Raw genomic sequence first — 26,136 nt, 5'->3', positions numbered from 1 at the left:
ATATATATATATACCCTGTACCAGAAACCAGAACATTTTATTAGAGTTTGTTTCTTAGTCCTGGCTCATCCCTAGTGCTGGTGGACAACTGAAGCATTTTTCCTGAGCCTGAAGATTCGATTGTTATGTAAGTTTTATTATGATAACATGGCTATCATTGTATTAAAGGAGTAAAGGTTATCAATTCTGATGATGTCCTTTTAATTCCAAGGGAGTGTAAGATGAAATGTATTGTCAGAAGCCCAAGGCTAAAAATATGCAGTCAGAAAGCCTTGAGAATAACTATCTTGGGTATATATAAACAACACTGCTACATTATGTGCATAACTAAAGAGAAACAGCTAGCTGATACCACTTCAAGGAGAAGGAGACTATAACTGTACATGGAGAAGAAAAACTGAGATGAGCTCTCTTCAAAAGCCCATGTGACACCAAAAATAAGTAGCAAAGTCTTTAACATGAGGAACCCAATGCCCAAAGAATGCAGCAAGATAAAATCAGTGATGTTGTACTTTCTTTTTTCTTGTGGTGAACTTCATCCTCGGAAATATTTCCCTTCTTCCATTTCGAAGATTTATAATGTAATCCGTTATGCTTTAATGAACTTCAAACTGTTTCCCCAAAATGTTTAAAACTTTTCTACGTTGGTGTTTTTAAATTTTTTAAAGACAAGAAAATTTAAAAAAAATAGAAAAGAAAAGAAAAAACCCACACTAGGAACTCCAAGTCCTGCCAATTTTTCCTTCCTGCCAAGTCCTATTAGTATAAATGAAGGGTTTATTTTAAGAAATGCCTGATAAATTACTCTACACAATCAGTAATGAGGGTACTGTCAGCAAAGGAGAATCATTTCCAAAATTTTCCTTGGCATTAAGGAGCTAGAGCCTTCTAAGCTCAAACTGGGTTATGTGGCCCCAGCCCCTGTGGACTCCATAAATCTCTCCCTTCTCCTCAGAGGATAGAGGAGTGGGCTGATATGTGTAACTACCGAGGTTTCTCTGTGTCAGCTTACGGTTTCTGAAAACTGCAACGAAACACGGTCATTTTCAAACTTTCCCCGTCAACAGTTTCTACCACTCTTCAGTGTTCCTTTTCTTCTTGGGCTTTGCCCCAGAGGAAAATATTAAAGACCTTAGGTTTTTATAGTAAAATGAAAAATACAGGCCAGGATGAAACAGAAAACAGCATGCTGTAAAAAGGAAAGGGGCAAAGAGCTTCATATTTCTTTTAGGCCATAAACATTCACTCGGTGCCCAGTTCATACCTGATGTGACTTCAGAGAAATACAAGGGTAGTGATGTAGAGACCACAAGTCACTACTCAAACGTAAGAGCAAAGGAGGGCAACAAAGGACCACTTCTTTTGGAAAAAGGAAGAAAGAAAAATGCATCAGTTAAAGAATCTGTGGATAACGAAAACCACGATGGTTACCAGTCAACAATGGGGGTCGAGAATCATCTTCATGGCGTCTCCGCAGCCCCCCCATGGCTCTCTGCTCCTCTTTACTCAACCAGAGTGTGAAACCCATTGTATTTTTACTAATGAAAACCCTGAACCGAGAGATCAGAAATAAGAGACATGCAGTGGTATCCTCTATCCCTAAACACTAATGGAAAACTCCCTTGTCTTAAAGTTTTATTTTTCTAAAGGGAGAAATAGGTGGATGTTCTTTTTGATTAATTATGGCAGCAACCCCCTACAAAGCTGTTGGGGGATGAGGAGTTTAAAGTTTGGAGTCTGTTATCTGTAAAGCTTTTTTGTGCTCTTTAGAGGAATAGCATTATAAAAGTTAATGTGCAAATAAAATAAACAAATACCTCCAGGCCTTGCCCACCCATGAGCAATGCAGACTGGTCCCCCTCAGTTTTCCTTGGCCCACTTATAAATCCCCCAGTGATGGGCTTCCAGTACTTTTGCTGTAAGACTATTTTCCAGCCACCGACTAAAAGACTTCCACTTACTCTTAGCAGCATCTGTATAATGTTTGTGGTGACCCTGCATCAAAATCTTGTTAGGCCTCCAAGTAGGAGACCAAAGTGTTTCACACAATTTATACTACTCATATTTTGTATTTAATATGTTTAAACACTAGGATCGGAGTTCAGCGTTTAATGCAATGCAGTCTGTACACAAGCTGACTAAATTACAGATGAACAGAGGAGATGCTGCATACTTCCTCCAATCTTATAGCAAGAGGAAAGATACCAGCTCTTCTTAGGAAATATTTATAAGTTCCAAGCATTCTTAGCATCATTAATTGCAAACCTCACAATGGTCCTTAGAGGTCATCGAGAGGAACTGATTCCCATTTTGCAGATGAGGAAACTGAGACCTGGAAAGAGGCTGGGTGACGTTTTCAAAGGTAAGGTCAGAAACAGAGACAGAACAAGCAGGACGCAGCAGGATCTCAGACCCCTGAGCCATCCCGCCTGATCTGTTTCTCCAAGGATGCTGCTCACAGGCTCACAGTGTTACTTACCTCCTCTTCTCAAGGTAGGGGTGGGAGTATTGGTCAATGTCCATGTTAACATTTCTTAGGAGGCTGGAAGGAGGCCAAAGGGGCTGGATAAATGGCCTGTAATCATGGCTTGACTTGTACTTGGTAAAAGCCATCCAGAAAATAACAGTGGAGTGGAAAATCTCCTCCTTAACCAAGACTCTCAGCCTCATCTTACCTACCACAGAAACATGTTCCTACAAAAAAAGAAAACTTACTTCTCAGGTCTGATCCCTAGTTGCTACTAACATCATGTATCGTTAATTAGAAAGGTCAGGGTAAGAAAAGCATAAGCTTTTTACCAAGCAGGTCCACAATATTAATTAATATTCCTCAGCCTCCAAGCCTACGATCCACTGATTATTTTCTGATCTTTGACAGAGTGTACAGCAGAATGTAGAGTCCTTTCTTTGTAGTCCCCCCTTACCTTTGGGTGACAGAGGGCATTCCTAGATCATTAAATTATGAGATAAGCCAATGGCAATACTTACAGGAAAAATGAGTGCTTCTGAAAGGATTCTATCTCAGCCAGAGGAAAAACATAGTGAAGATGGATGTAAATTTCACATGGTCTAAATTTCTAAACGTAACTTTAAACCTACTGTCAACCCTCTGGAGCCAGCTTTGGAAGCGGCTGGCTCCTGTACTGTTACACTCTTCCCCAGGCAAATCCAATTGATTCTTACGATTCTAATTCTGGCCTTGGTCATTCTATCCTCATACCTGTAAGGGCGCTGGGAGCACTGGTACCCTGAAGAGGCTGCAGAGGCAGCTATGATGTGTATGGTCTGATTCTGCAACCTCTGGCCATAGCTGATTAAACCAATAGAGCCCTGACTCAAGGGGAGCTAAGGGGTCTCCGTCTGTGTGACATTATGATCAGTGGGTCGGCTTGGAAAAGATAAGTGGTCTAAAGTCCTCTCTGTGGAATCAGAGGTGGGAAACTAAGCCTTGCAACTAACAGGTAGTGGTAGGCGGAGCTGGGGTGGCCATCTGCTGGATTTATGAGTGGAGAGTGACTACGGATGCACAGAGGAAGCCAGGTGGGAAAGGGAGAGGAGGGTGAGGGCATGATGATTCAGAGAGACAGAGATGCCAGGGTGCTACAGCTCAGCTTCTGCCCTTGCTGAAGCTGGTCATTCAGCTTCTCCCACGCACAAACTTTCAATAAATCCTGCTTCCCGTGAGGCAACTTAAGTGCATGTCTGTTTCTTGTAACCAAAAGAACCTTGAGAAGAACAAAGGCCCCCAAGGAAATGATTAAATACCTTATGGGATAGTCCAACCTTTGCATCCAGCAACAGGCACACACAGCTCTCCCCAGGCCCAGGGCAACGTCGGGACTCCTGGAAGAGGGTGCCCCCTAGTGCAGCTCCTGGTTGCTTAGACTACTTCAAGCCACTTGGTCATTCTTCCTCTCAAGTTAACAAGAAGTGTCACTGAAATGTAATACTACTCATACTTAGATTAAAAGATGACAAAAACAAAGCCAATGGATACGAAAAGAAATCCCACCAAGGAGACACAGATAGGGATATAGCTATTAGTTTTGGATCTGATATCTTTTTACTCTAAGACTTAACAAGAATGTTAAGGGGTTAATTTTACCATTTCCTAAGGAGTACTCCTGATGTTCGTGGAAAAGGTAGCGGCGCCCCATCTGATGCACACCTCCATATGTGCCTTTGTGTTCAAACTCAGGAGAAAAAAAAAATAAGTAGGACCAATCCCTAGAGATGAATATCTGGGTCCAGGCACAAGGATATGAGATCTGTGAGTGTTTGGTGAGCGTGAATCCAAGCAACCTGTCCCGATGAAGTGTAACAAAAAGCCATCTACAGTGGAAAAGCAAATACTTCCTTATCCTTGCCTCTGCTAGTGAGATTTTTAACTCAAAACTTCATTTCTTCACAAGGTATTTTCCACAGATGAGCTCCCCATGACACCCTTCAAGAACTTTTAAGAACTTTAGGGCCTTCTCAGTGGATTTCTACTCTACTACAAAGTATCTTTTCATTAAGGTTTCGGAGTGCTCCCTGAGGAGGAAAATCTGTTTACCTTGGTGTTTATTACACAGAGCATGGTTCCACGAATGGCAAATGGATTTTACCCTGCATGCCAACTCCAAATGATTGTTTGAGCCCTGTGCAAAGAAAGGTTCTTTAAAGCCAAATGGCCTCTATGTTTGGTAAGAAAGAACCCAGGATCGATTAGCAATGTCCGGCACAGGCATGGGATGGAAAAGAGCCAGCGTGCTAGAAACTGATCACCTTTAGTTTACACCTTAAATGTATCGGCAAGTGTTTGATTTAGCACACTGCATTTTCGAGCTGAGCCCAAAACTTTTCTGCTTCGACTTTCCCTTCCAGATAGAGGTGCTGACATTCAAAACTAAAATAATATACAGAAAATAACATTGATATGAAATGTTGCCTCTAAGTTCTGAAAAAGTAACAGTAACCAATTAATAACTGGAAACTTCCAGAAGAATATGAAAACTCAAATCCAAGAAGATTTTTCTCATGATTTGAAAGAATCATATGCCAGTTAAAGAGAAATAACCATAAAACTGAGAAAAATAAAAAGTAATGATGTAATAAACTTGGGCTTAAGTCCTAAAAAAACTCAAAAATTCTCTCACTCCAAGGCTAAGTTCTCCCTTCAGAAAAAAAAAAGTGTTTTTTTTTCTTTTTTCCTTATTTTGATAATTGAGAAACTGAGGCATAGTGAAAAGGAAAAACTGATTCAAAGGCCCTGATGTGAATCAGTAGCAGATTCTGGGCATAGAATATAAGACCTGATTTGTAGCTGACTTGTTTTAGCTCTCAGACACCTGGATTCCACGGCTGACTTTGACAGAACAGGATGAAGGCAACCGCTGGGCACCTCCTTGAAAACTGCAATATGGCCCGGCAGGAGACTGGCAAAGGTTCATGGTGGGCGGGGCTCAGGTGAGTGGTCAGGAAATTACTGGTCTGAAGGACAGTATATCTCAACTGAATAGAGTCTTCAGAACAGAAACTTTAGAACCAGGAAAAGAAGTGCAGTAACAATTCCAGAAGCTGAACCATTTCTGAAAGCCTCATCTGTGTTCAAAATATGTATCAAGCACCTCCCTCTGACATTATATGATGACTTGATTCTATGTTGCTGCTTCTTTAAAGGAACTGGGAAGACTGCACCTATACTGGCTTATTTATACTTTCATGAGACGGGATAAAGTACAGAAATAATCCACTTACTTTACACTTAAGCCGGAGACAGTTTAATATCTTCGGCTTGCCCTCGGAAAGGATAAAGTGCATCTGTCTAAAATCAGACCAGATTCTCCCCACCGGAAAAGGAAAGCAAAAGGTTGGTACAGTGCAGTGATTACAGAATCAGACTCACTTCAGTTGGAATACTGGTCCTGCACCTCACCAGCTGTGTGACCTTAAACATATCCTTAATCTGAACCCTGGTTTCCGAATCCCTAAAGCAAAGAAAATAGTATCTACCTTGCAAGATGAAAGAATATTTTTTAAATAGTGTATGTTAAGCATCTGATCCAGTGTCTGACAGAGAGTGCTCAATGCATAGTAACTATTAGCATAGAGATGTAACTCTTAGTATTGTCAACTGAGAATGCTTGTGGATGTTCGCTTTTCAGGAAGAGAAACTGGGACTCCATGTCCTGCCAAAGCCTTCAGGTATAAGTCAGTGGTTACACCTACTTGTAAGTCAGGTATGTAATTGGACCAAGGACACCCCACTCATTATGAGCACAGATCATTAGAATGTGCTGGCCCTTAAGACCACCTCCTTTTAGTACAAGTTACATTAATGGTTATTGATGGTAAAGTAGGTTATTTTCAAAACCTTCAGAGGTATTCAGGCAACTCTTATGGCTATTAAATAAATGTTTTTGTTTTTTTTTTCTGTTTGCTTTTGCTATCTCTTCCTTGCAGAAACAAACCCCAGTAATACCACAGTTGAAATTGCATGGTATGGGACTTCCCTGGTGGCTCAGTGGTTAAGAATCCACCCGCCAATGCAGGAGACACGGGTTCGAGCCCTGGTCCAGAAAGATCCCACATGCCACGGAGCAACTAAGCCTGTGCGCCACAACTACAGAGCCTGCATTCTAGAGCCCACAAGCCACAACTACTAAGCCCGAGTGCCACAACTACTAAAGCCTGTGCGCCACAACTACAGAGCCTGCACTCTAGAGCCCACAAGCCACAACTACTAAGCCCGAGTGCCACAACTACTAAAGCCTGTGCGCCTGGAGCCCGTGCTCCGCAACAAGAGAAGCCACCACAATGAGAAGGCCATGTACTGCAATGAAGAGTAGCCCCTGCTCACCACAACTAGAGAAAGCCTGTGCACAGCAGTGAAGACCCAACACAGCCAAAAATAAAATTAATTAATTAATTAATTTAAAAAAAAGAAATTGCATGGTATGGCAAGCTGTTACCAAAAATAAGTATCAAATTGTGAAATATGTGAAATACGCATTTTCCCAAAACAAGCATTTGGTCCATTTGAAGCACCAAATTGTCTTGCAATTTAAAAGCTGTGAACCATTTTATTTAACTTTTCCTCCCTTCTTTCCTGAATGTTACTAACAGGAGAACACTAATGACCACGAAAATTCAAGATACTTAACATCTTGAGGATCAGGACAAATTTGTGTTTTTTGCCAAAATGCCTTAGTTGTTATATTTCACAATTGCAGTATTTGGGGTAATTGAAAGTATGAAATTTGTAGGAAAAACCAACATAAAATCAAAACCCAGAAGTCTTTTCAAGGCTTTATAATCTGTATTCAAATACCATCAACACCAGAAATAATTGTTAGGAAATTTAATTGCATTTGGGCAAGACAGTGTCTTTGACCTACAGGTTCTATGTGAGCATCTAAAAAACCAAAATGTAGCAAAAATCCACATGATCAGCTGTCTCCCCATCTCTATAATGAGATGAGAAAATGCCAAATTAATTTCCTGGAACAACTGGCATCTGGGAAACTTTTAGGGTTAATGTTTAACATCTATTCCTAAAAGGCAACACACACACACACACACACACACACACACACACACACACACACACACATATATATATACACACAGATATATATTAAATAATCTATATAGTATTTGTGAATCATCTTAACTTCATATAATACTTATATATAAATATGATATTTATAATATGTAATATATTGTTGTACTTATTGAGCTCTCTTTTATATAAATTAGAGCAAATCTTTCAGTTTTTGTTTTGCCTGCTACTTTTGAAGGCATTCTTTTGGCAACAATAATGTTTGGGCATTCACTAGATAATTTAAATCTACTTTATAGAACTCCTTATCACCCCTGTGACTTGTGGAAGGATTGTTTTGTAACCTTTGATAAAAGGGAAGGAAGACTGATTTCCAAAACTCTGAAATAATCACAAACTTTACCCAATTTTGGTGAGTCTTAAATTAGGGGAAAAAAAAAAAACCCAAGTGTAACAAAAGAAAGATTTCATTTCCCAGATGAATTAGGCAGTATTGTGGAATCCTAAAATCTAAGGTAGTACATTTGCCCTCACTAAAAGTTGTTCAACACATTTCTGTACAAAACAGATTTATAGCATCCATTTTCACTCTGATTTCCTGTCTCTCTGTCCATCCACCAAGCAAGTATTTGGAAGACTACAATGGCTATGTGGAGTGTTTTAAGAGTTGACCTAGGAAGTGAGCACCCCTCTGGGAGCAATTTGATTGGTTAATAGTAGTTCTGAGCCCCATATGTGAATCTTTATGACCGCACAGCTTCAGGAATGAATTACTTGACCTCAACTTTCTCCATAGGGGTGCACACCTTAATTTTCCACACTAATTTTCAAATGGAATTACAAAAACACTTTACTTATCTAGAGGTCAACTATTCTACAAACTTAACTACCTGGAACACAGACAAAAAGCAAGGAAAAAAGTCTCTGCGCAGCCAAAAGTGATGTCATAAAAACCCACAGATTTTCCCCATCATAGTTTCATTTACCTGGATTTTATTTACAGTTCTGATCACTATACTGAAGTTGTTTTTGAACCTGCAGCAGATAGGAAGAAACAATTCATGAGGGCAAAAGAGGGACTGTTTGAAGCATTAAAGTAAGAACAATATGCTAATTTTAAAAAGCACTAATTTAAGATTATAGCAAAAGGACAAACAACCACATATGCCTCCTAAGTCTATGAAGACATCACTTATTTAAAACATAATAATTAGCATTCTTAATGATTATAAAAACAGAAATTTTTTCATTTTATTCAAACCACATTAATTAAGAAAGCCAAGCAAGCATTTAGTCATTTTATAAAATTTCATCGAATAAGAAAAACACTTCAAAAGGATTATCAAAAAGGATAAGCTCTGGTGATTTATCTGTCGTCCATCAATTGATAAATCTATACAGGATATTCACCTCTGTACAATAACTCATTCCCTCAGGGGGGGAAAAAAAAGATTTTTAAAGGCCAAAAGCTAAATTAATTACAGTAGATCGAATTACTGAATTTGGAAAAAGCATATCTATCCAGTGCTGGATGATCTAATAGTAATTTAAAGAAATGTTTTTTGTGAACTCAAACATGGAAATCTTTTTTTTAAACCAGAAGCACGTTTTCCTCCAAAGAATAAAGGCTTTTATCTACAAACCACAGGAACTTGAAACAATCTGCAAGGCTTGAGTATGGGCTAATACTCAGCAGGTGGTAACAGGAAAATCCGAACCACAGCCAGAAACTGAGCTTTCAGGAAGAGTAAGTTGCCCTCTTCCCTAGTCTTACATGCTTTTGGTGTGGAAAGGGAGGAAGAAGGGAGAGGTGAGGGGACCTACATCCTGCTGAGGATGGAGAAGCAGGCTATGTACGGCCGACTCCAGGGAGTGAAATGAGCACTACTAATAATCATGCTGAGACAACAGGCGTACATTGAGACAGTCCCAGGCAAACTAGAACATATGGTCACCCTAATTTTAAGGAGCAAGTTGAAAAATACTCTGCTAATTAACTGTACTCTAACAATTCTTGAGGTAGGGGATCGTGGAAACATATGAACAGGTAATTGACAAAAGAATTCCATAGAATACCCTAAAAAATGGTCTCCCGGATTCTTATGGTCATTCAGTCATTCCCTCAGTTAACCTGAGTTGATAGCTACTGTAACACATTACCATTTTCAATAAAATCTCTCTTCCCTACTAGATTACAAGTTGTTTCTTTCTTTCTTTCTTTCTTTTTTGCAGTACGCGGGCCTCTCTGTTATGGCCTCTCCCGCTGCGGAGCACAGGCTCCGGACTCGCAGGCTCAGCGGCCATGGCTCACGGGCCCAGCCGCTCCGCAGCATGTGGGATCCTCCCGGACCGGGGCACGAACCCCCGTCCCCTGCATCGTCAGGTGGACTCTCAACCACTGCGCCACCAGGGAAGCCCACTAGATTACAAGTTTTTAAGAGCAAGTATCATGTCTTTTTTTTTTTTATTACATTGACTTTCAAGTCTGGTGTATTTTATTTCTTCAGTAGATGATAAATATCTGTTAATGATCAAAAGAGTATCCTTAAGAAAAATGAAGACCTATATACTGAGGACAATAATGACACTTCTACTGTCCCATCTAATCTTAATCTTACTAGGGTCAAACTAGTTGTTTGAGCTGAAAGAGTGCTATAGGATTCTAGATTTCTCCAGACCATAGTACCTTTCTAGTATTTATGATCTCATGACACTGTTAAAGCACATTTCAGAAAAGAGGGATATCAGAAGAAAGATCGCTAGAAACAAAATTATGTATTTTTATCACTCAACAGATTTTTACTCAATAAATTTATCAGTCTCCCTCTTAACTGGATAGTGTTACAGTTACCTACATAATTTGGTTACATTAATACAGATTAGGGTCCACATGCAATCTGCTGCATTTTAATGGATTAAACTGACATAAACTTCCCTTGATCACATTTTTTTCTAAACTATCTTTACAGGGAAAAGTGAGTGGGAATGTAAAGGAAATCTAAGTATAGTATCACCACCCCCTTCTCCATGGGGGATAAGTTCCAAGACCCCCAATGGATGCCTCAAACCTCAGACAGTACCAAACCCGATGTATATTATGTTTTTTCCCTATACATACATACCTATGATAAAGTTTAATTTATAAATTGGGCACAATAAGAGATTAACAATAATAAGAGGGCTTCCCTGGTGGCGCAGTGGTTGAGAATCTGCCCGCCAAGGCGGAGCGCGTGGGTTCGAGCCCTGGTCCGGGAGGATCCCACGCGTCGCAGAGCAACTGAGCCTGTGTGTTGCAACTGCTGAGCCTGCGCTCTGGAGCCCGTGAGACACAACTGCTGAACCTGAGTGCCACGGCTGCTGAGGCCCGCACGCCTGGAGCCTGTGCTCCACAGCAGGAGAGGCCAACGTGGTGAAAGACCCCCGGTTGCCACAACTAAAGAAAGGCCTGTGCGTGGCATTGAAGACCCAACACAGCCAAAAATAAAATAGATAATTAAATAAATAAATTTAAAAAAAATTTACACTTAAAAAAAAACAATAAATAAAATAGAATGATTATAACAACATACTGTAATAAAAGTTATGCGAAAGTAGTCTCTCTCAAAATGTCTTATTGTACAAATTGAATCCCTTTTCTACCTTAATTGTGGCCATAAATTTTGCAGTTTGAGGTGTGACAGAAAAACTAGGAAGAATTTCTTTTTCCTGCACAATTTCATGAATAAAAGATTCGCTCTTACTGTAGATCTTAGCAACCTCAACGAACCTTTTTTTTTCTTATTAATTCGAGAACTTTGAACTTTTCACTTAAAGGAAGCACTTTAGGCTTTCTCTTTGGCATATCCGAATTGCCAGGATCACACGCTTGTGCTTTGGGGCCATTATTAAGTAACCTAAGGGTCACTTGAACAAAAGCACTACAATACGAGGACAGTGGATCTGATAACCAAGACGCTACCAAGTACGGAGCAGGATACGCTGGACAAAGGGGTGAGTCACATCCCGGGCAGGATGAAGCAGGATGGCACGAGATTTCATCACTCTACTCATAGACTAGCACTCAGTTTAAAACGTATCAACTGTGCAGGGAACTCCCTGGCAGTTCAGTGGTTAAGACTCCACGCTTCCACTACAGGGGGCACGGGTTCAACCCCAGGTCAGGGAACTAAGATCCCACATGCTGCACGGTGAGCCAAAAAACAAAAAACAACCCAAATAAGTATGAATTATTTATTTCTAGAATTTTTCATTTGATATTTATCGACTTCGGTTGACTGCAGGTAACTGAAACTGTGGAAAGTGAAACAGATAAGGGGGTACTACTGTATGTCTTGTCATATGCAGAATTCTAACTTTTAGAATCATAAAATACACACACACGGCTACATTGGCTATATGTTTGGATGTACACTCTATTAAATAATTTCCTAGGAATTGCTGCAAAACTATTTTAAGAGCATAAAATACAGTACAGCTTAAATTAAAGTATCTCCTCAAATCTCAAAATTTCTGGGATGCTGCCATCTGAAAACTCTGGGGTTAATTTATTCATTTGCTCAATATAAATAAATTTTAATAGCTACTTTGCTAGGCAATACAGTGACAAAAACAGAGTTCCTGCCTCAAATCGTTCACATTCTCATGTGAGAGACAGCCAAGGTAACAAAGGCATTTGACGCAGGTAAAGTATTCACAGGATGTATGGGAGCACAGAGCAGGAACAACTAACACAGTTGGGGTTAGGAACATCTTCTCAGAACAGGAACCACATAATCTGAGTTTTAAGTGATAGTGAGACAGATAATAGTTTGTTGTCAATTAATATCCCTTTCTTTCTTCCACAGAAATAGAGTATCTGGTTTTTAGTATGGTCAATGCCACCCCTCACCCCAAGATAAAAACTACATTACCCAGCCTCTTTCCAAGTGACTAAGTACTTGTTAATGTATGTGAGTAGAGGTATAATTTGATAGCTTTCAGGAACCTTCCCCCAGAAGACAGCTGGAATGTGCTCCTTTTCCTCTTTGTGCTTTCCTCCATCTTTCTGCCTGGAATATAGATGTGATGGCTGGAGCTCTAAACACTATCTTGTACTATGAAGACTAAGACATACTGTAGGGGAGGCACAGCAATGAGCTGGAAGAAGCCTGACTTCCTGTGGACATCCCAGAGCTGAGATGCCACACCAGTGCCTAACTGTCGTCTTCTGAATTGTCACAGGAGAGAATTAAAGTTCTATTTAATAACGTTGTTATCTGGGGTCTCTGATATAGCTAAACATAATCCTGATGGAGATGAGTAGAAGTTATCTAGACAAAACAGAATATAAAAGCCATTCACTACAGAGGAAACAACACGTGCAAAATAACAGAGGCAAAGGAGCACGGTGCTTTAAGGAAACTTGTGAAGTTCAGCATGACAGGGGTTCAGGAAGGAAACAGATTGGGCAAGTAGCAGGCTTGATCATCATGCTAAGAAGTTTGGATTTAATTACACATGCATAGAAGTCATTCCAACACATAAGTAAATTAAAAAGGAAAAATTCCATTATAAAGGAGTAACTTTACATAAGGCTCAATCTAAGAACCTACAACTGGTATTGGGGGAGGAGAGGGAGACGGCTATATTTCTTTCACTGATGTATGTATTTTGGCCTTGGCTAGCTTGTTTAGAGCTCAAATAAAATTCCAAACGCAGTCTAGAGGAAGGTAGGTATATTCGTTTCCTGTTGTCACTGTAACAAACGATCTCAAAATGAGTGGCTTAAAACAACCCAAATTTATTTTCTTACATTTCTGGAGGTCAGGAGTCTGAAATGAGCCTCATCAGGGTAAGGTCAAGGTGTGGGCAGAGCTACATTCTTTCTGGAGGCTCTAGCAGAGCCTTTTCCAGCTTCTAGTGGCGGCCTGCATTCCTTGGCTTGTGGCCCATTCCTTCATCTTCAAAGCACATCCCTCCAACCTCTGCTTCCACCATCACATCGTCTCCTCTGACTCCAATCCCTCCTGACTCCCTCTTATAAAACTATCCTGAGGATATTCCAGGATAATCTCCCTAACTCAAGATCCTTAACTGAATCACATCTGCAAAGTCCTTTTTGCCATATAAAGTAACATTCACACGTTCCAGGAATTAGGACATGGGCATGTTTGGGGACTACTGTTCAGCCTACTACACAGCAGGGAATCAGGCAAAAAATTCAGATTACAAAATGGAAAATTCACTCACTTTAAAAGCCATTTAGGTCAATTCTCTACTCTATACTTAAATATAACATTCCCGCTAAGGCCCCACCCACTGTCTGCTTTGATTGAACTCTACACTTACTGCCATGTTCACTATCTGTCCAGGAATTCTACACTCCCCTCTCCCCTTTTTCTTTACGGCTCCACAAGTAAAAAGTTTGTCCTTATTTTGAGCCCAATTCCCTACCCTATAACATCTCACAGTCTCAGCTCTGTCCTCCGGAGGCATATGCCTTGCTAAGTTAACCACTGTATCCGAGATGTCTAATAAACTTGCCCAGGGCAGGACGTGAGTTCAAGGTCCTCCCTCTGCTGGCTGCTCTCTCCTTAAAGAACAATTTGTCACACATGCCTCCCCCATCAAGGTACACTGTGCAGTAGTCTGACAGTGCAGGGTGCTGATGTTTGTTTGGATGCATGATTAGGCGTTTACATACAAAAGGAATGTCATAAACAGATTAGGGGTATTATGAATGTGTCACCAGCAGCATAAAACATAATGAACGTGAAGGTGTTTGGATTGTAATATGGCAAACGCAACATTATTTGAAAGTAAATAAACTGTAGGGCTCGGTTTTTAAGCATCCAGCGTGGTCTTCATAGCAAATATTCTTTTAAAGAGCACCATTCGGTCTTGGTCATATTGAACACTTCCTCGAAATGACGACAGAAAGATAGGGTGGTGTATGGGTTCTTTAAAACATATTGGTTGTTGGCATCTAGCTATCCAAATAAACTGAACAGATTTCTGGGTGGCTTTGCCCTCTGGTCAAAAGATGACTCCCATCGAGTGGCCTAGGAAAGCTAAAACTTCACCTTGACATCCTTCAGAGAGAAGCCACTCTTGTCCAGGTGGCTATTAAGGACCCCAGGAAACTCCTGGGGACTGGTTCAGGGTGCAGGAAACAGCCTTGAACTCCTGCACTGACTGCCGCGATCCCTCCAGGAGCAGTTTCTGCCTCTTCCACTGAAGCTGAGGAAGTTCTGAGAAATAGCTTGTTAAGCAGCTAGAGGCCAGTGCCTCTGAACTCTACTGAACAGAGAGGAAAACGCTCAGGATGAGCTGGAAGCAGGTTCTGGGTGATGTTCTGCTTGGCTTTCTGTCCCTTGATCCTCTTCCCCCACTTCTGCAAACTCTGGGGACTGTGCTCAGAAGATGCAGAGCTGGTCCAGTCCTCACTGCGTGCTGCACCCATCACTTGCTCGACTTTGTCCTGAAGCCAAGTCTTGCCTTTTTTTTTTTTTTTTTTTTTTGGCGGTACGCGGGCCTCTCACTGCTGTGGCCTCTCCCACTGCGGAGCACAGGCTCCGGACGCGCAGGCTCAGTGGCCATGGCTCACGGGCCCAGCTGCTCCGCGACATGTGGGATCTTCCCGGACCGGGGCACGAACCCGTGTCCCCTGCATCGGCAGGTGGACTCTCAACCACTGCGCCACCAGGGAAGCCCAAGTCTTGCCTTTTGCTCAAGTTCTGAAGAGTAGTTTCTGCCTTCTCCCCGGGAGCTTCGTTCTGTCCTTAAAACCATTCTGGCCACCTTGTCCTTCCAGAATCTGGGAAAATCGATGATTCCACCTTGCTCTTGCCTTCTTCCTTCTTATGCCAGGATTTGAGTTCTGCTCCTGAGCTCCAGCCCTGTGGCTGAGGCCTTGCCAAGCAGAAGGATCTACCTGAGGTCCACTGCATACTGTTTGCTAGGGTTCTGTGATGTTCCTTGAACCTACAATCTCTGTTTGTGTGTTTTCTCAGGGCCCCTTGCCATCTCTTGGTAAATCGACACCGTATTTACCAGTTATCATGTCCCTCCTGATGGGTTGGCATGCTCTGCATTGCCCGTGGACAGGCTGTCCCCTGCCATTCCGCTGACCCACACCAGTGAATGTGTCCAGGTCCAAGTTCTTACATCATTGGGCTGCTCTATCCTGCTAGGGCGACCAACCCTGTCACTCTGCTCTGTGGTTTGATATAAGACCCAGGGATCAATGAGCGATCCTTCGGATTAATGGCATTTTTCAAAATGCACCATTAAGATAGTTTTTGGAGTGCTAAGGCTTAGGAATACCATACACTTTTCTTTTATAACACATGATTATATAATTCTCTTTTATAACACATGTGGTGTGATGAATTGGGAGATTGGGATTGACATGTATACACTGATGTGTATAAAATGGATGACTAATAAGAAAAAATAAAAAGTAAATAAACATACACAGGTTATTTGTGAGTTAAAAAAACAAAACAAAACACATGATTTACATTCTAGATGCACATCTTGTGTGTATGGAAGTATATAAGGAGGGTTTTTTGTTTTCCAAGTAGAGGAATCAATATTATACTTTTTATTAGAAAATTCTATGAAGAGACCATCTATGTTATTAAAAACAAAAAAGATAGGTTAATTTCTACTAATCTATTTGTTTTTACCCCTATCGTTTAGGTGAACTTTTCTCTTTGCAAAATAAAGACTTAAAGGTCTTAACTCACTGAAACATTTTCAAAAGCACCTAATAAGTAAATAAGGCAGACAATACATATTCAAACATTTCTTACTTTAGTGGTAGAGATGTTGCTATTATACAATGATCATTATTAAAATAAGGTCTCCCTTAAGTACAGACTCCAGTTTTCATGCCTACACTACTATGCCCAGTCCGTTGTCTCCAGCTAACATAACTAAATTTTCCCCGGCACAAAGTAGACCTCGTATATATAATAACAAGAATAACTGACATTTGCATAATACTTAAAATATTTAACACAACACTTTCAAATACGTCACATAAATACACATACACTTCAAATTGGGTATATTAGCCAGAAGTATAGGATTGGATTACTTCTATTAAAAATATGTATATGTATATATGTATATCCAATAAAAGTATGTATATCCACTAAAGTCTAAAACGGACAGATTTTCCAGACAAAGACAAATATCCCAGGATATCACTTATATGTGAAATCTAAGAAAATGATACAAATGAACTTATGTACAAAACAGAAACAGACTCACAGACACAGAAAACAAACTTATGGTTACCAAAGGGTCGGGGGGGAGGGATAAATTAGGAGGTTGGGATTGACATACACACACTACTATATATAAAACAGATAATCAACAAGGAGGTACTGTATAGCACAGGAAACTCTACTTAATACTCTCTAATGACCTATATGGGAAAAGAATCTGAAAAAGAATAGATATATATATATGTATGACTAAATCACTTTGTTGTACACCTGAAACTAACACAACATTGTAAATCAAATATACTCCAAAATAAAATAAAATTTTTAAAAATTAAAAAAATTTAAAAAGATATTTAAAAAACTGACAGATTTTCAAATAATCAGTAGTCCTAATAGAGTGTTATAGGGGGAAAAATATGTTTCAAAGGCTTAATTCTCACTAACGTATTGAGATTTACATTTTTATTAGAAAAACAAAAGTAAATTGACCTTAGAATTCACAGAAATGTAGATTTGGGGGGAGAAAAAAACCCAACAGGCATTAATACCTATAATGTAAAAATATAAAACTGAATTTTGTTGTAACACCAGGATCGGCACCAGAATTTGTCTGTGGATGGTACAGATTGCTTTTTCTACACTTTTTGGGGGGTCATGGTTTCAACCGCCTTTTAGATTTCAACCATCTATTACACTGCAAAGATACAAAGTTATAACAGAGTTCCATGTGTTTAAATAGAAGAGCACTGAGATAAACTTCTCCCTTTTTCCCAGCTCACACGAACGTTTAAATGTTGACATTCCCATTCATATATGTGAAGTATCGAATAAGGGTAAAGAAGAGCGGTCCAAAGAAAATACATGGCTGAAAACTTAGAGGGTGATGCTTGATATTCAGGGAAAGCACTGGAAGAGGCTGGGTTGTCAGAGCATTGCCCTGCATATAGGAGAAGGTGCACTGGTTGACAGAAGTGGAAGATTTAGACCATTTCAGAAACTGTTCACATATGTGTATCCACTCTAGTTTTCCCTCATGGATTCCAGGTTTTTTTTCCCCTTTATTTGCCTTTCTTTAGTCTTCTTTGTTATTACCTCCTGTGCTCCTTTACATAAAGACAATGGAAACCAATGATAAACTGGAGTCAAAGTTGCTTTTTACATTGGTTTGGAAATCTCTGATTTTATCTAAAGTTAATTTTTCTTTTGGCTCAAATATTCAAATAGATGATATGAAGGCCTAAAAGTAAGTTATTTTCTATTTCAGGGGAGAGAGACACACGGTTTTTGTTTTCTTTTTTAAAACATCCTGCCCCTGAAAGCATCTGTATCCAACTCTGCATCCCAGGCACAGGGTTTGAGGGATGACGGAATGCAAAGAGCCCAAGGATCATCTTCAAGCAAAGTTGGGTTCAGTTTTGTTTTGTTTTTTAATGAAAAGAATCCAGTGTCATAGAGAGCATCTTGGTATTTCAACTGGAATGGCTACCTTTGGTTTGGAGTTCCTGTAGCTTTGGTTTGATTTAAGACCAGTGTGTTTAAATGACACCTCTTTTGTTTTTCTTGGACTTACTGGAAAATTTCACAATTCAAGATGTAGGAAAATAGAACAGAAAGAAAACTGTCTGTAATTCACTGCAAATGAAGGGACATTAATTAAAACTCATGGATCTCAAATGTCAAATATGGAGTAAGCCGTCACTTACTTACACTTTCTGAGGACTCAGGGACCCTACTGCTATACCCAGGCAAAAGATACTGAGGAAAACCTTGGTGCCATTCTGAGTATAACTTGAGCTACCATAAGCACAAAGAATAATATATCTACAAAACAGAAATAGAGCCATATATGTAGAAAACAAACTTATGGTTACTAGGGAGGAAAGGGGAGAAGGGATAAATTGGGAGATTGGGACCGACATCTACACACAACTATATGTAAAATAGATAGCTAATAAGAACCTACTGCGTAGCACAGGGAACTCTACTTAATACTTTGTAATGACCTATATGGGAAAAGAAACTAAAAAAGAGTGGATATATGTATATGTATAACTGATTTGCTTTGCTGTACAGCAGAAACTAACACAACATCGTAAATCAACTACACTGCAATAAAAGTTTTTAAAAATAAATAAAACTGGAATAATAAGTTCTCTCCTCCGGAAGAGCATGCTGCCACAACCCGTGGTCTGCTTTAAAGAGCTGGGTGAGAGTCCCAGCTGTAATCTTGCTCATGTCCAAGAAATTGACAGCTCACCTTCAACTCCAGGCCACAGAGGGAGGAAATAGGACTGGGGTTACTTCCACGGGAAGTGTTGACAGGGTAAAGGCCTAACCGGTTCAATTCAGTGAAACGGCTCCAATTAAATTTCATTTAAAAACACAATCTTCAGGATTATATTGTCTTGTTTTTAAAGTCTACTCCACCCTACTCTCTTGAATGATTCCAGAAGAATTGTTTAAGTAACTTATTTTTTTTAACCTTCCTGTCAGATCTGGTTTTTCCATCAGTCTTAATATACCGTTTATATAGTTTTTTTAAGAAAAGAAGAAAGCATTATAAAGATAGCCAAACAAGATGATATATATCATCTCTGCTAAGGTCCTGCTATGGAACTGAGTTCCTTAAGTTTGAAATGCGTTCCATGAATGTAAAAGACATAAGCAGTCAGTCTTGATGGCTAAAAAAGGCGAATGAGGTAACAGCCGCACGGATGGCTGTTTGTCTCAAATGTCCTATAACTAGGAATGTGAAATTAATTTTTTTTCAATCTACATTCTCTCTATTGAAGGAAAATGCTCTTCAGTGGTAAGCTGAGGTTAGGTGTTTAAATTAAAATTTGAGTTGTCATTTCCATGCTTGTCATTTGGGAACTTCTTACTGAAATAACAACGATACCAAGGTGCATATTTCCTCAATTTCCTGTAAAACTCTTGCATGCAGGATGCCACTTTGCATCTTCTAATCGAGTCTACTGGATTTATCTCCCCCTGCTGTATGTGTGCTGCAGGACAGTTGGAAAGAGGGCTTACCCGAGGCCTGCTATTGTGACAGCTGGTGGCTTTGGCATTTTCGTATAAACATGCAAGCCGAAGAGAAATTTCTCCTTTATAGTTGGCCCCATTTCCCCCTTCCTGGGACATTCCACAATGCCACCAACAATGAAGTGCTCAGAAAGGAGGAATTGTTTCTGTTTATGTGAAAATCGATCTGAACTCCGTGAGGCAAAGGAAGGAATAACGAAAAGCTTCAAAGACCACAGAGAGAAGTTATAATCAAATCTGGACGCTGTTTCTGAGATCTGACAGAGCTGCTCCATACACCCGCTCTGAATGCGCAGGGAGCTATAGGACCAACTGCCTTTGCGTCTAGCCCTGCCTGCTGCATTCCCTGCATCGCCCTGGCCAAGCTGCTTGGTGAAGCTGAGCCATGGCCCTGCCTGGGTTAAGTGCGGGTAATGCTCCTAGCGACCACCCAACTCTCAATCACAAGCGAAGCGCCTCACACGCTAAGCCACTGGTCACAAGCTTATAAAAGCGATGACCGAAGAAGCCTTCAGAAGGCAACAAGAGGACATGGATGTTTGAGTCACTCAGAGTTGAATGCAAACTCACTGCCACTTACTGGGGTCGTGTGGCCTCGGTCAGGTTACATGATTTCTCCGAGGCTCAGTTTGCTCATCTGTAAAATGGGGATGCTAGTGTCTCTCTCAGAGTGTCCATAGGAAGATTAGCATCTATATAGGTAAAGCACCTACATGCAGAGTCACGGAGAGTTTGCTAGTTTCATCAAGTGCCCTTGATGGTAACTATCCTGACTACGCTTTCCGTCATAAGCTGTATCTCCACACACAGTGTAACAGAATGCACAGATTTTCTAGGATTCTTACCAGCCAGGATATTACTATAATTCAGCTTAAGGGAAAACACATGTAGAGGCTTGAAGCAATCCTAAGTGTGTTACCATCTCACAACATCCTGGAGCAAATTAAATATCGTGCTCTATTCTTCAACTTCTGCCCCTAGGAAACATGAAATATATGCATCCTTTTTAAAGGAAAAAAAAAATGTTGACACCAGGATATAAGAAAGAAAAGTTTCATCCTGTATCTTTATCCAAATAACTCCACTGACTTCCGCTGTGATGGCAGTCGAATCACCCTTACGGGTAAATACTGTTGCCCTGATAGGCTTCAATTCAAGCTTCCCTTTTGGTGCTTAAAGCCCATTTCTTCTCATCTGCCACATTAGGCAATTAATTGGGTCTTTAGAGGCAGCTATCATACACCCCACTGTCATTGCTACTCAGTCATACATCTTAAATTCTCCACATCTTGCTACTTAAACCCTACCCCTTAATCACCTCATCATCTTTGTCACATTTAAAAAATTTCCTTCCACTTAATCAACTCCATTTTCTAAGCTAGAGTACGAACAATTGTGCAGGATTCTACTAAAGCAGCTTTCCTGAGGCTCAATGAAGAGGAAGCATTTTCTTCTTAAGTGATTTCTTTAGATCCCAGGATAGTTTTTGCTTCTAGTGCAAGAGCATCACCATGTGAGCTGTTCCTGATCTGCACTTCGGTGTTGCCCTCAATCCATTTCCATTTTTAATGCCTTTGAACAAGGCTCTCACGGGTGGAGGCTGCACCAGCTTGAAGTAAAGGTGCCCCACTCCCACTACAGACACTCAGCCACCCAGACACCCCCGTGGCCGTGCTCCTGGCCGACCCTCTCCTGCCCGGTGTTCATGGGTGTTCAGCCCTCACAGGAGAAAGAAACCCCTCCTGATATTCTTCAGGACCCTTGGTCCCTTGAGCTAAGAAACAAGAAAAACTTCTGATCCTCAGAAGATGGGCAGCTTTCTATTTTGGCTTCCCTACCCTTTTGTTAGTGTCAACTAGCCAATTTCTCCAGTGAATGACTGTTACAACCTGTTCCATGTGGCTCCAAGGGACACACGTGCTCAGTGGAGTGACCTACAAAATGCTTTTCCATGGGATCTGAGTAAGAGCTCTGGAAAGAAAAGGGCACCACTGTCAAGTAACTTCAGGAAACATGACATCTCCCTCTTGGAGACTCCAAGCTATCTTAGAACGTTCATGGATCTGAGAAATGCCAAGGTAAAGAAAATCCATGGACCTTTGTTTAAGGCAGTTTCCCAAAGGTGTTGGACAAGAGAGTCATTTCTTGGTGAGACAACTATGAGGACGTCAAGAAGCTGTAGTGTGTGCAGAGTGTATTTTGGAAATGCAGCACCGTTTTGTGGTCTTGCTCTCATTCCCCCTAAACAAGCCGTTACGTTCTCATCTGTAGTCTCTGAATCATTTTCACCTGCACAATCTGTCTAGCACAGTGCTGTTTCTGGAGGATGCTCTCACACTGCTGTGGTCTCCACTGTACACGCTGTGTACAACACATTTATCCAAGAGCTTCAAAGCTGGTTTGGCCCTACACACAGATCTGGCAGCGACGGTCCAGGGTTCCCTGGTCCCCACTGCACTTCATTTGATTGGTCACTGTCAAACGCCCCATTAGACGAGCTCCTTGTCAGTCAGCACTTGGCCCAGAGTAGGTACTAGATAAATGTTCAGTGAAAGAATGATTTGTTTTACTGTATTTCTTAGAGAAATATGCATGATTATTTCAATGTCCCATGTTTGAAAAATAACTAACAATGTGGCTAGTTTTATTTTCCCCCAAGAGTTGTGGCTACTGTAGACACTGCTGAGAGTTTATTAATTATCTACAACGTGTTCCACTTACTCCTACCTGCTGGGTCCTTGGCATGTATTGTTATTTAATTATCGTAATTATCTTCAGTGTTTGATCTCCATATTGCAGAGAAGACAGATGTCACTGAGACAGGTCAGGAAGGCTGATCAGGAAGGCCTAGTATCGCCAATCATTTCTGGCAGAGCTGAGTTTGTACTCAGGTCTCCCTGACGGAGCCTAAATGCACTCCTCTCTACACCACACATATACGCCCCATGCACATGGGAAAACAGCATAGAAGTTCGCTAATTTTTTCTAGTAATCATATATTTTATTGCGGTAATATATATAACACAAAATTTATCATTTCAACCTTTTTTCATGTGCGCAATTCAGGGGCATTAAGTGCATTCACACTGTTGTGAGACCATCGCCGCCATCCATCTCCAGAACTTTTCCATCTTCCCCAACTGAGACTTTTCACCCATTAAACCCTAACTCTCCATTCCTCCCCCACCCAGACCTGCGGAACCACACTTCTACTTTCTGTCTCTATGACTTTAACTACTCTAGGTCCCTCATATAAGTGGAATTGTACAGAATTTGTCACTAATTTTTTTTTTTTTTTTTGGCAGCACCGTGTGGCATGCAGGATCTTAGTTTCTCAGCCAGGGACCAAACCCGTGCCCGCTGCAGTAGAAGCACTGAGTCCTATCCACTGGACCGCCAGGGAAGTCCCTAATTTTTAAATTCCTGCTCTGGCCATAGTATCAACCACTCACTTGGAAAAAATATCACTTTAACGTTCTTGTACCAGCACAACACTGTTTGCAGGTTAATTAAAGTTGCTTGAAGGGAACTGGCTTTAACTTGAAAATAAAACCAGCCCCCAGTGAGCAAGAAGAAATTTGCCCACATATACCAGTGCCACAAAAAGATCACTGCAAAGATGAGAAATCTGGGTAAGTCAGCGTGGCGCTTAACGTCACGGGTCTTTTGATGATTGAAACCTGCATATATGCCGCAAATATTTTTCTTCCCCCCCCCCACTTTCAAACTGCTTTTCTGTTAATGTGTGAAAACAGCACAACTTGAGGGAAATGTAATCCACAAGTTTTGGTGCGTTTACACTTATATGCTCTTGAGAATATCGAAATGGCCTAACAATATATTTTCTGATGGCTTTTTTTTTTCATAGAAACACAATAATAGACTAAAACCAAACTTAATCCCCAAAGGATGGAGGCTCAATCAAAGTTTAAATTCTTGAATTTTAACATTCTTAAATAAATTTCCAAGCTCCTCTTTAAATAAAACATTTAAAATATGTTAATCAGCCTTTAGACTAGAGACTAAAGTTGTAAGATAAAAAACTCAATAAGTGGCTCAACCTTCCTTTTGGGCTCAACTTGAGGAGACAGTAGGAAATAGGAAAAAGACAACAGATTTCAGAGATACTCAGATCTGGGTTCCCATTGGTGCTGCAACACTTAGCAAGTCTCAATGTTCTCAACTGTAAAATGGGCGTAATAATGTACGGCTTACTGGATCTTCCTAGAGATTAAACAAATCGTATGCATAAAGGGCTCGGGGGTGGGGAGAGAGAGAGAGAGAGAGGACTACTCAACAGATGTTCACTTACATTCCCTTGTTTCAAATTTGAATGTTCCACAGCAATGAAGCTATTAAAATCTATTCACAAAATACCTTATATGCAGTATTGTAAATTACATTTTTCTTTTAAACTGAAAGAATGCAAAAATCAATCTCATCAAAGCAAGACGAGGCACTAAAAGGTGAAGTCAGTTACTTAAGTTCATGTATCAACTTGAAGGCCCAGCAACCAAGAGAATGCAGTTTCTGAAGAGTTTATGGGAGGTAAACTGTTGAGGATATCCTTTAAGTCTATATGGGATAGTATTTCTCTAGCTTTTTGTGGCTGCAGCATCTTGTTGATGCTTTTATCTCACTATACACGCTTCTGAAATCCCCCAAATGTCTTGTACTACCTTTTTTTCATTTTTAATCTAATTAAAATTAGGTTTTCTCTTAATTGCTTGAAAAGCATATGGCTTCTTGCAATAAGCTGGAGTCTAGGGTTCATTGGAACACTTTCAACAGACACAGGGTTCTGAGTAGTTTTGACTAACGGGTCACCCACCCTGAGAGTCACGTGGCCACAGTGACTTACATGATGCTCTGATGAAGGACACGTTGGGGAGCATTTCAAGGCCCCTCACCCCTCCCCCTCTAGGCCGTGTACTAATCTTACGCAAAGGATGAGCCCAGGGACACGGTGACTGCTAATGCCATACCAGATAAAGATATGACTATAGGGGGATACGGTCCCAAAAAAGTCGGTACACAGCTAACACAGAGAAGACAGCATTCGCTCCTGCTGACAAGGAGATAAGCAATGAATTTCAAGACCCAGCTCAATGCCAAATAAATCCTTAAGGTTTGGAGGTGATGGCATAAGTGGGATATTGCACATGACCCCTTGGTTAGGTTAAAATATCTGAAGGTTCTTATTTAACCCTTTTACTACCATTTCTTCACCTCCACCAACACTTACTAATATTTACAGTACAGTGTGTGCCTCTTCAAAATTAAACTATAATCCTTTGAAATAAGAAGATAGCTAACTCTACTGATATTTTCTCTGGCTAAGTCTTCTTAACAGGAGTAAATCTTGACACCTTAAGGAACCATACTTAAAGAAAACAACTTTCCCCTGGGACTCAGCCCACTTGTCATCTCTTCATGGACCACAGAGTCCCTACCTGGCAATGCTGGAGGACAGCAAAGCCATTCCTCTCTCAGAGAGGACTAAAATGACCCCTTCTCCAACCCTAAATAAACCCGGCAATGAGGTCAAGCAACTCCTCCCAGCTGAAGCCCACTTGGAGGCAAAGTTAATGTCACTTCCTAATTATCCAAGTTAATTCCACAACATGGAAGTCCAAACTGGAAGATAATTTCAAGCCTTTTGTATTTAGCTATTACATAGTATCCGATTCTACTTCTCCAGCCAGTTTACTTGCTTAATTACATTAAATTAATTTATTCTTTAAAAATCTAGCATAAAGTCAGTATTTAAATTAGATCCAGAAAAAGACTTCTCTGGATACCCAATGAAAGCTGGCAGCAGCGAGTACAGCAAGGACTCAAGAATTGATCCCAGAAAATGTCTGATCCACCTTTTAAGACGAAAATGACAAAAAATGCTTTATCATCATTGAGACTTCCACTCTTCCTGTGCTTCCTGTGGCTTTTTATTTTTGTTTTTATTTTGCGTTGATTTCTGTGTTTGGGGTGACATTCAGTGGTCTACTCAGATGATGTCAAATACACCTCTAACCTCAAGGGTCATTCTGCATAGTGATACTTGAGAAAACACCCCAAACAATGTAGAAGTCCAATTAAGTATGCACCCAGGAAAATTCTTTAGCCATATTTAGAAATATGAATTTCTAAGAGTGAAAACAACTCTGCACCCCAGAACTTCATTGATAACTTAGGACTGATTTGGAAGATGAGTTTCCGGCCTTTTGGTCAGATGCACTTATCTTAGCACCTAGGTTGATGAAGATGGTTGAAGAGGAACAACTGAGATCTTGGCCACCTTCCCAGTCCCGAGTAACAGGAACGTGACTTCCCTGA

General features: G+C 40.5%; 1 protein-coding gene across 2 annotated transcripts in view; it reads right to left on the bottom strand.

Annotated features, from left to right (window-relative positions):
• SUGCT (succinyl-CoA:glutarate-CoA transferase) overlaps positions 1-26,136 on the bottom strand; it is a 661,401-nt gene that overhangs the window by 70,701 nt on the left and 564,564 nt on the right. The window contains exon 14 of one of the 2 annotated variants that reach the window (XM_081244436.1): positions 8,529-8,578. The exons of the other annotated variant lie outside the window; for it this stretch is intronic. Coding sequence (XP_081100562.1) covers positions 8,556-8,578 — 23 coding nt within the window. The 3' untranslated portion in view covers positions 8,529-8,555. Of the gene's footprint in view, positions 1-8,528; positions 8,579-26,136 lie in introns of those variants that run through there. 2 annotated transcript variants of the gene reach the window in all.

The sequence above is a fragment of the Mesoplodon bidens genome (genome assembly GCF_964165515.1).
Source record: "Mesoplodon bidens genome assembly, chromosome: 9".
NCBI classification, from domain to species: Eukaryota; Metazoa; Chordata; class Mammalia; order Artiodactyla; family Ziphiidae; genus Mesoplodon; species Mesoplodon bidens.
Note: the sequence above shows the minus strand (reverse complement) of the source record. Positions and strands in the feature narration are given on the sequence as shown.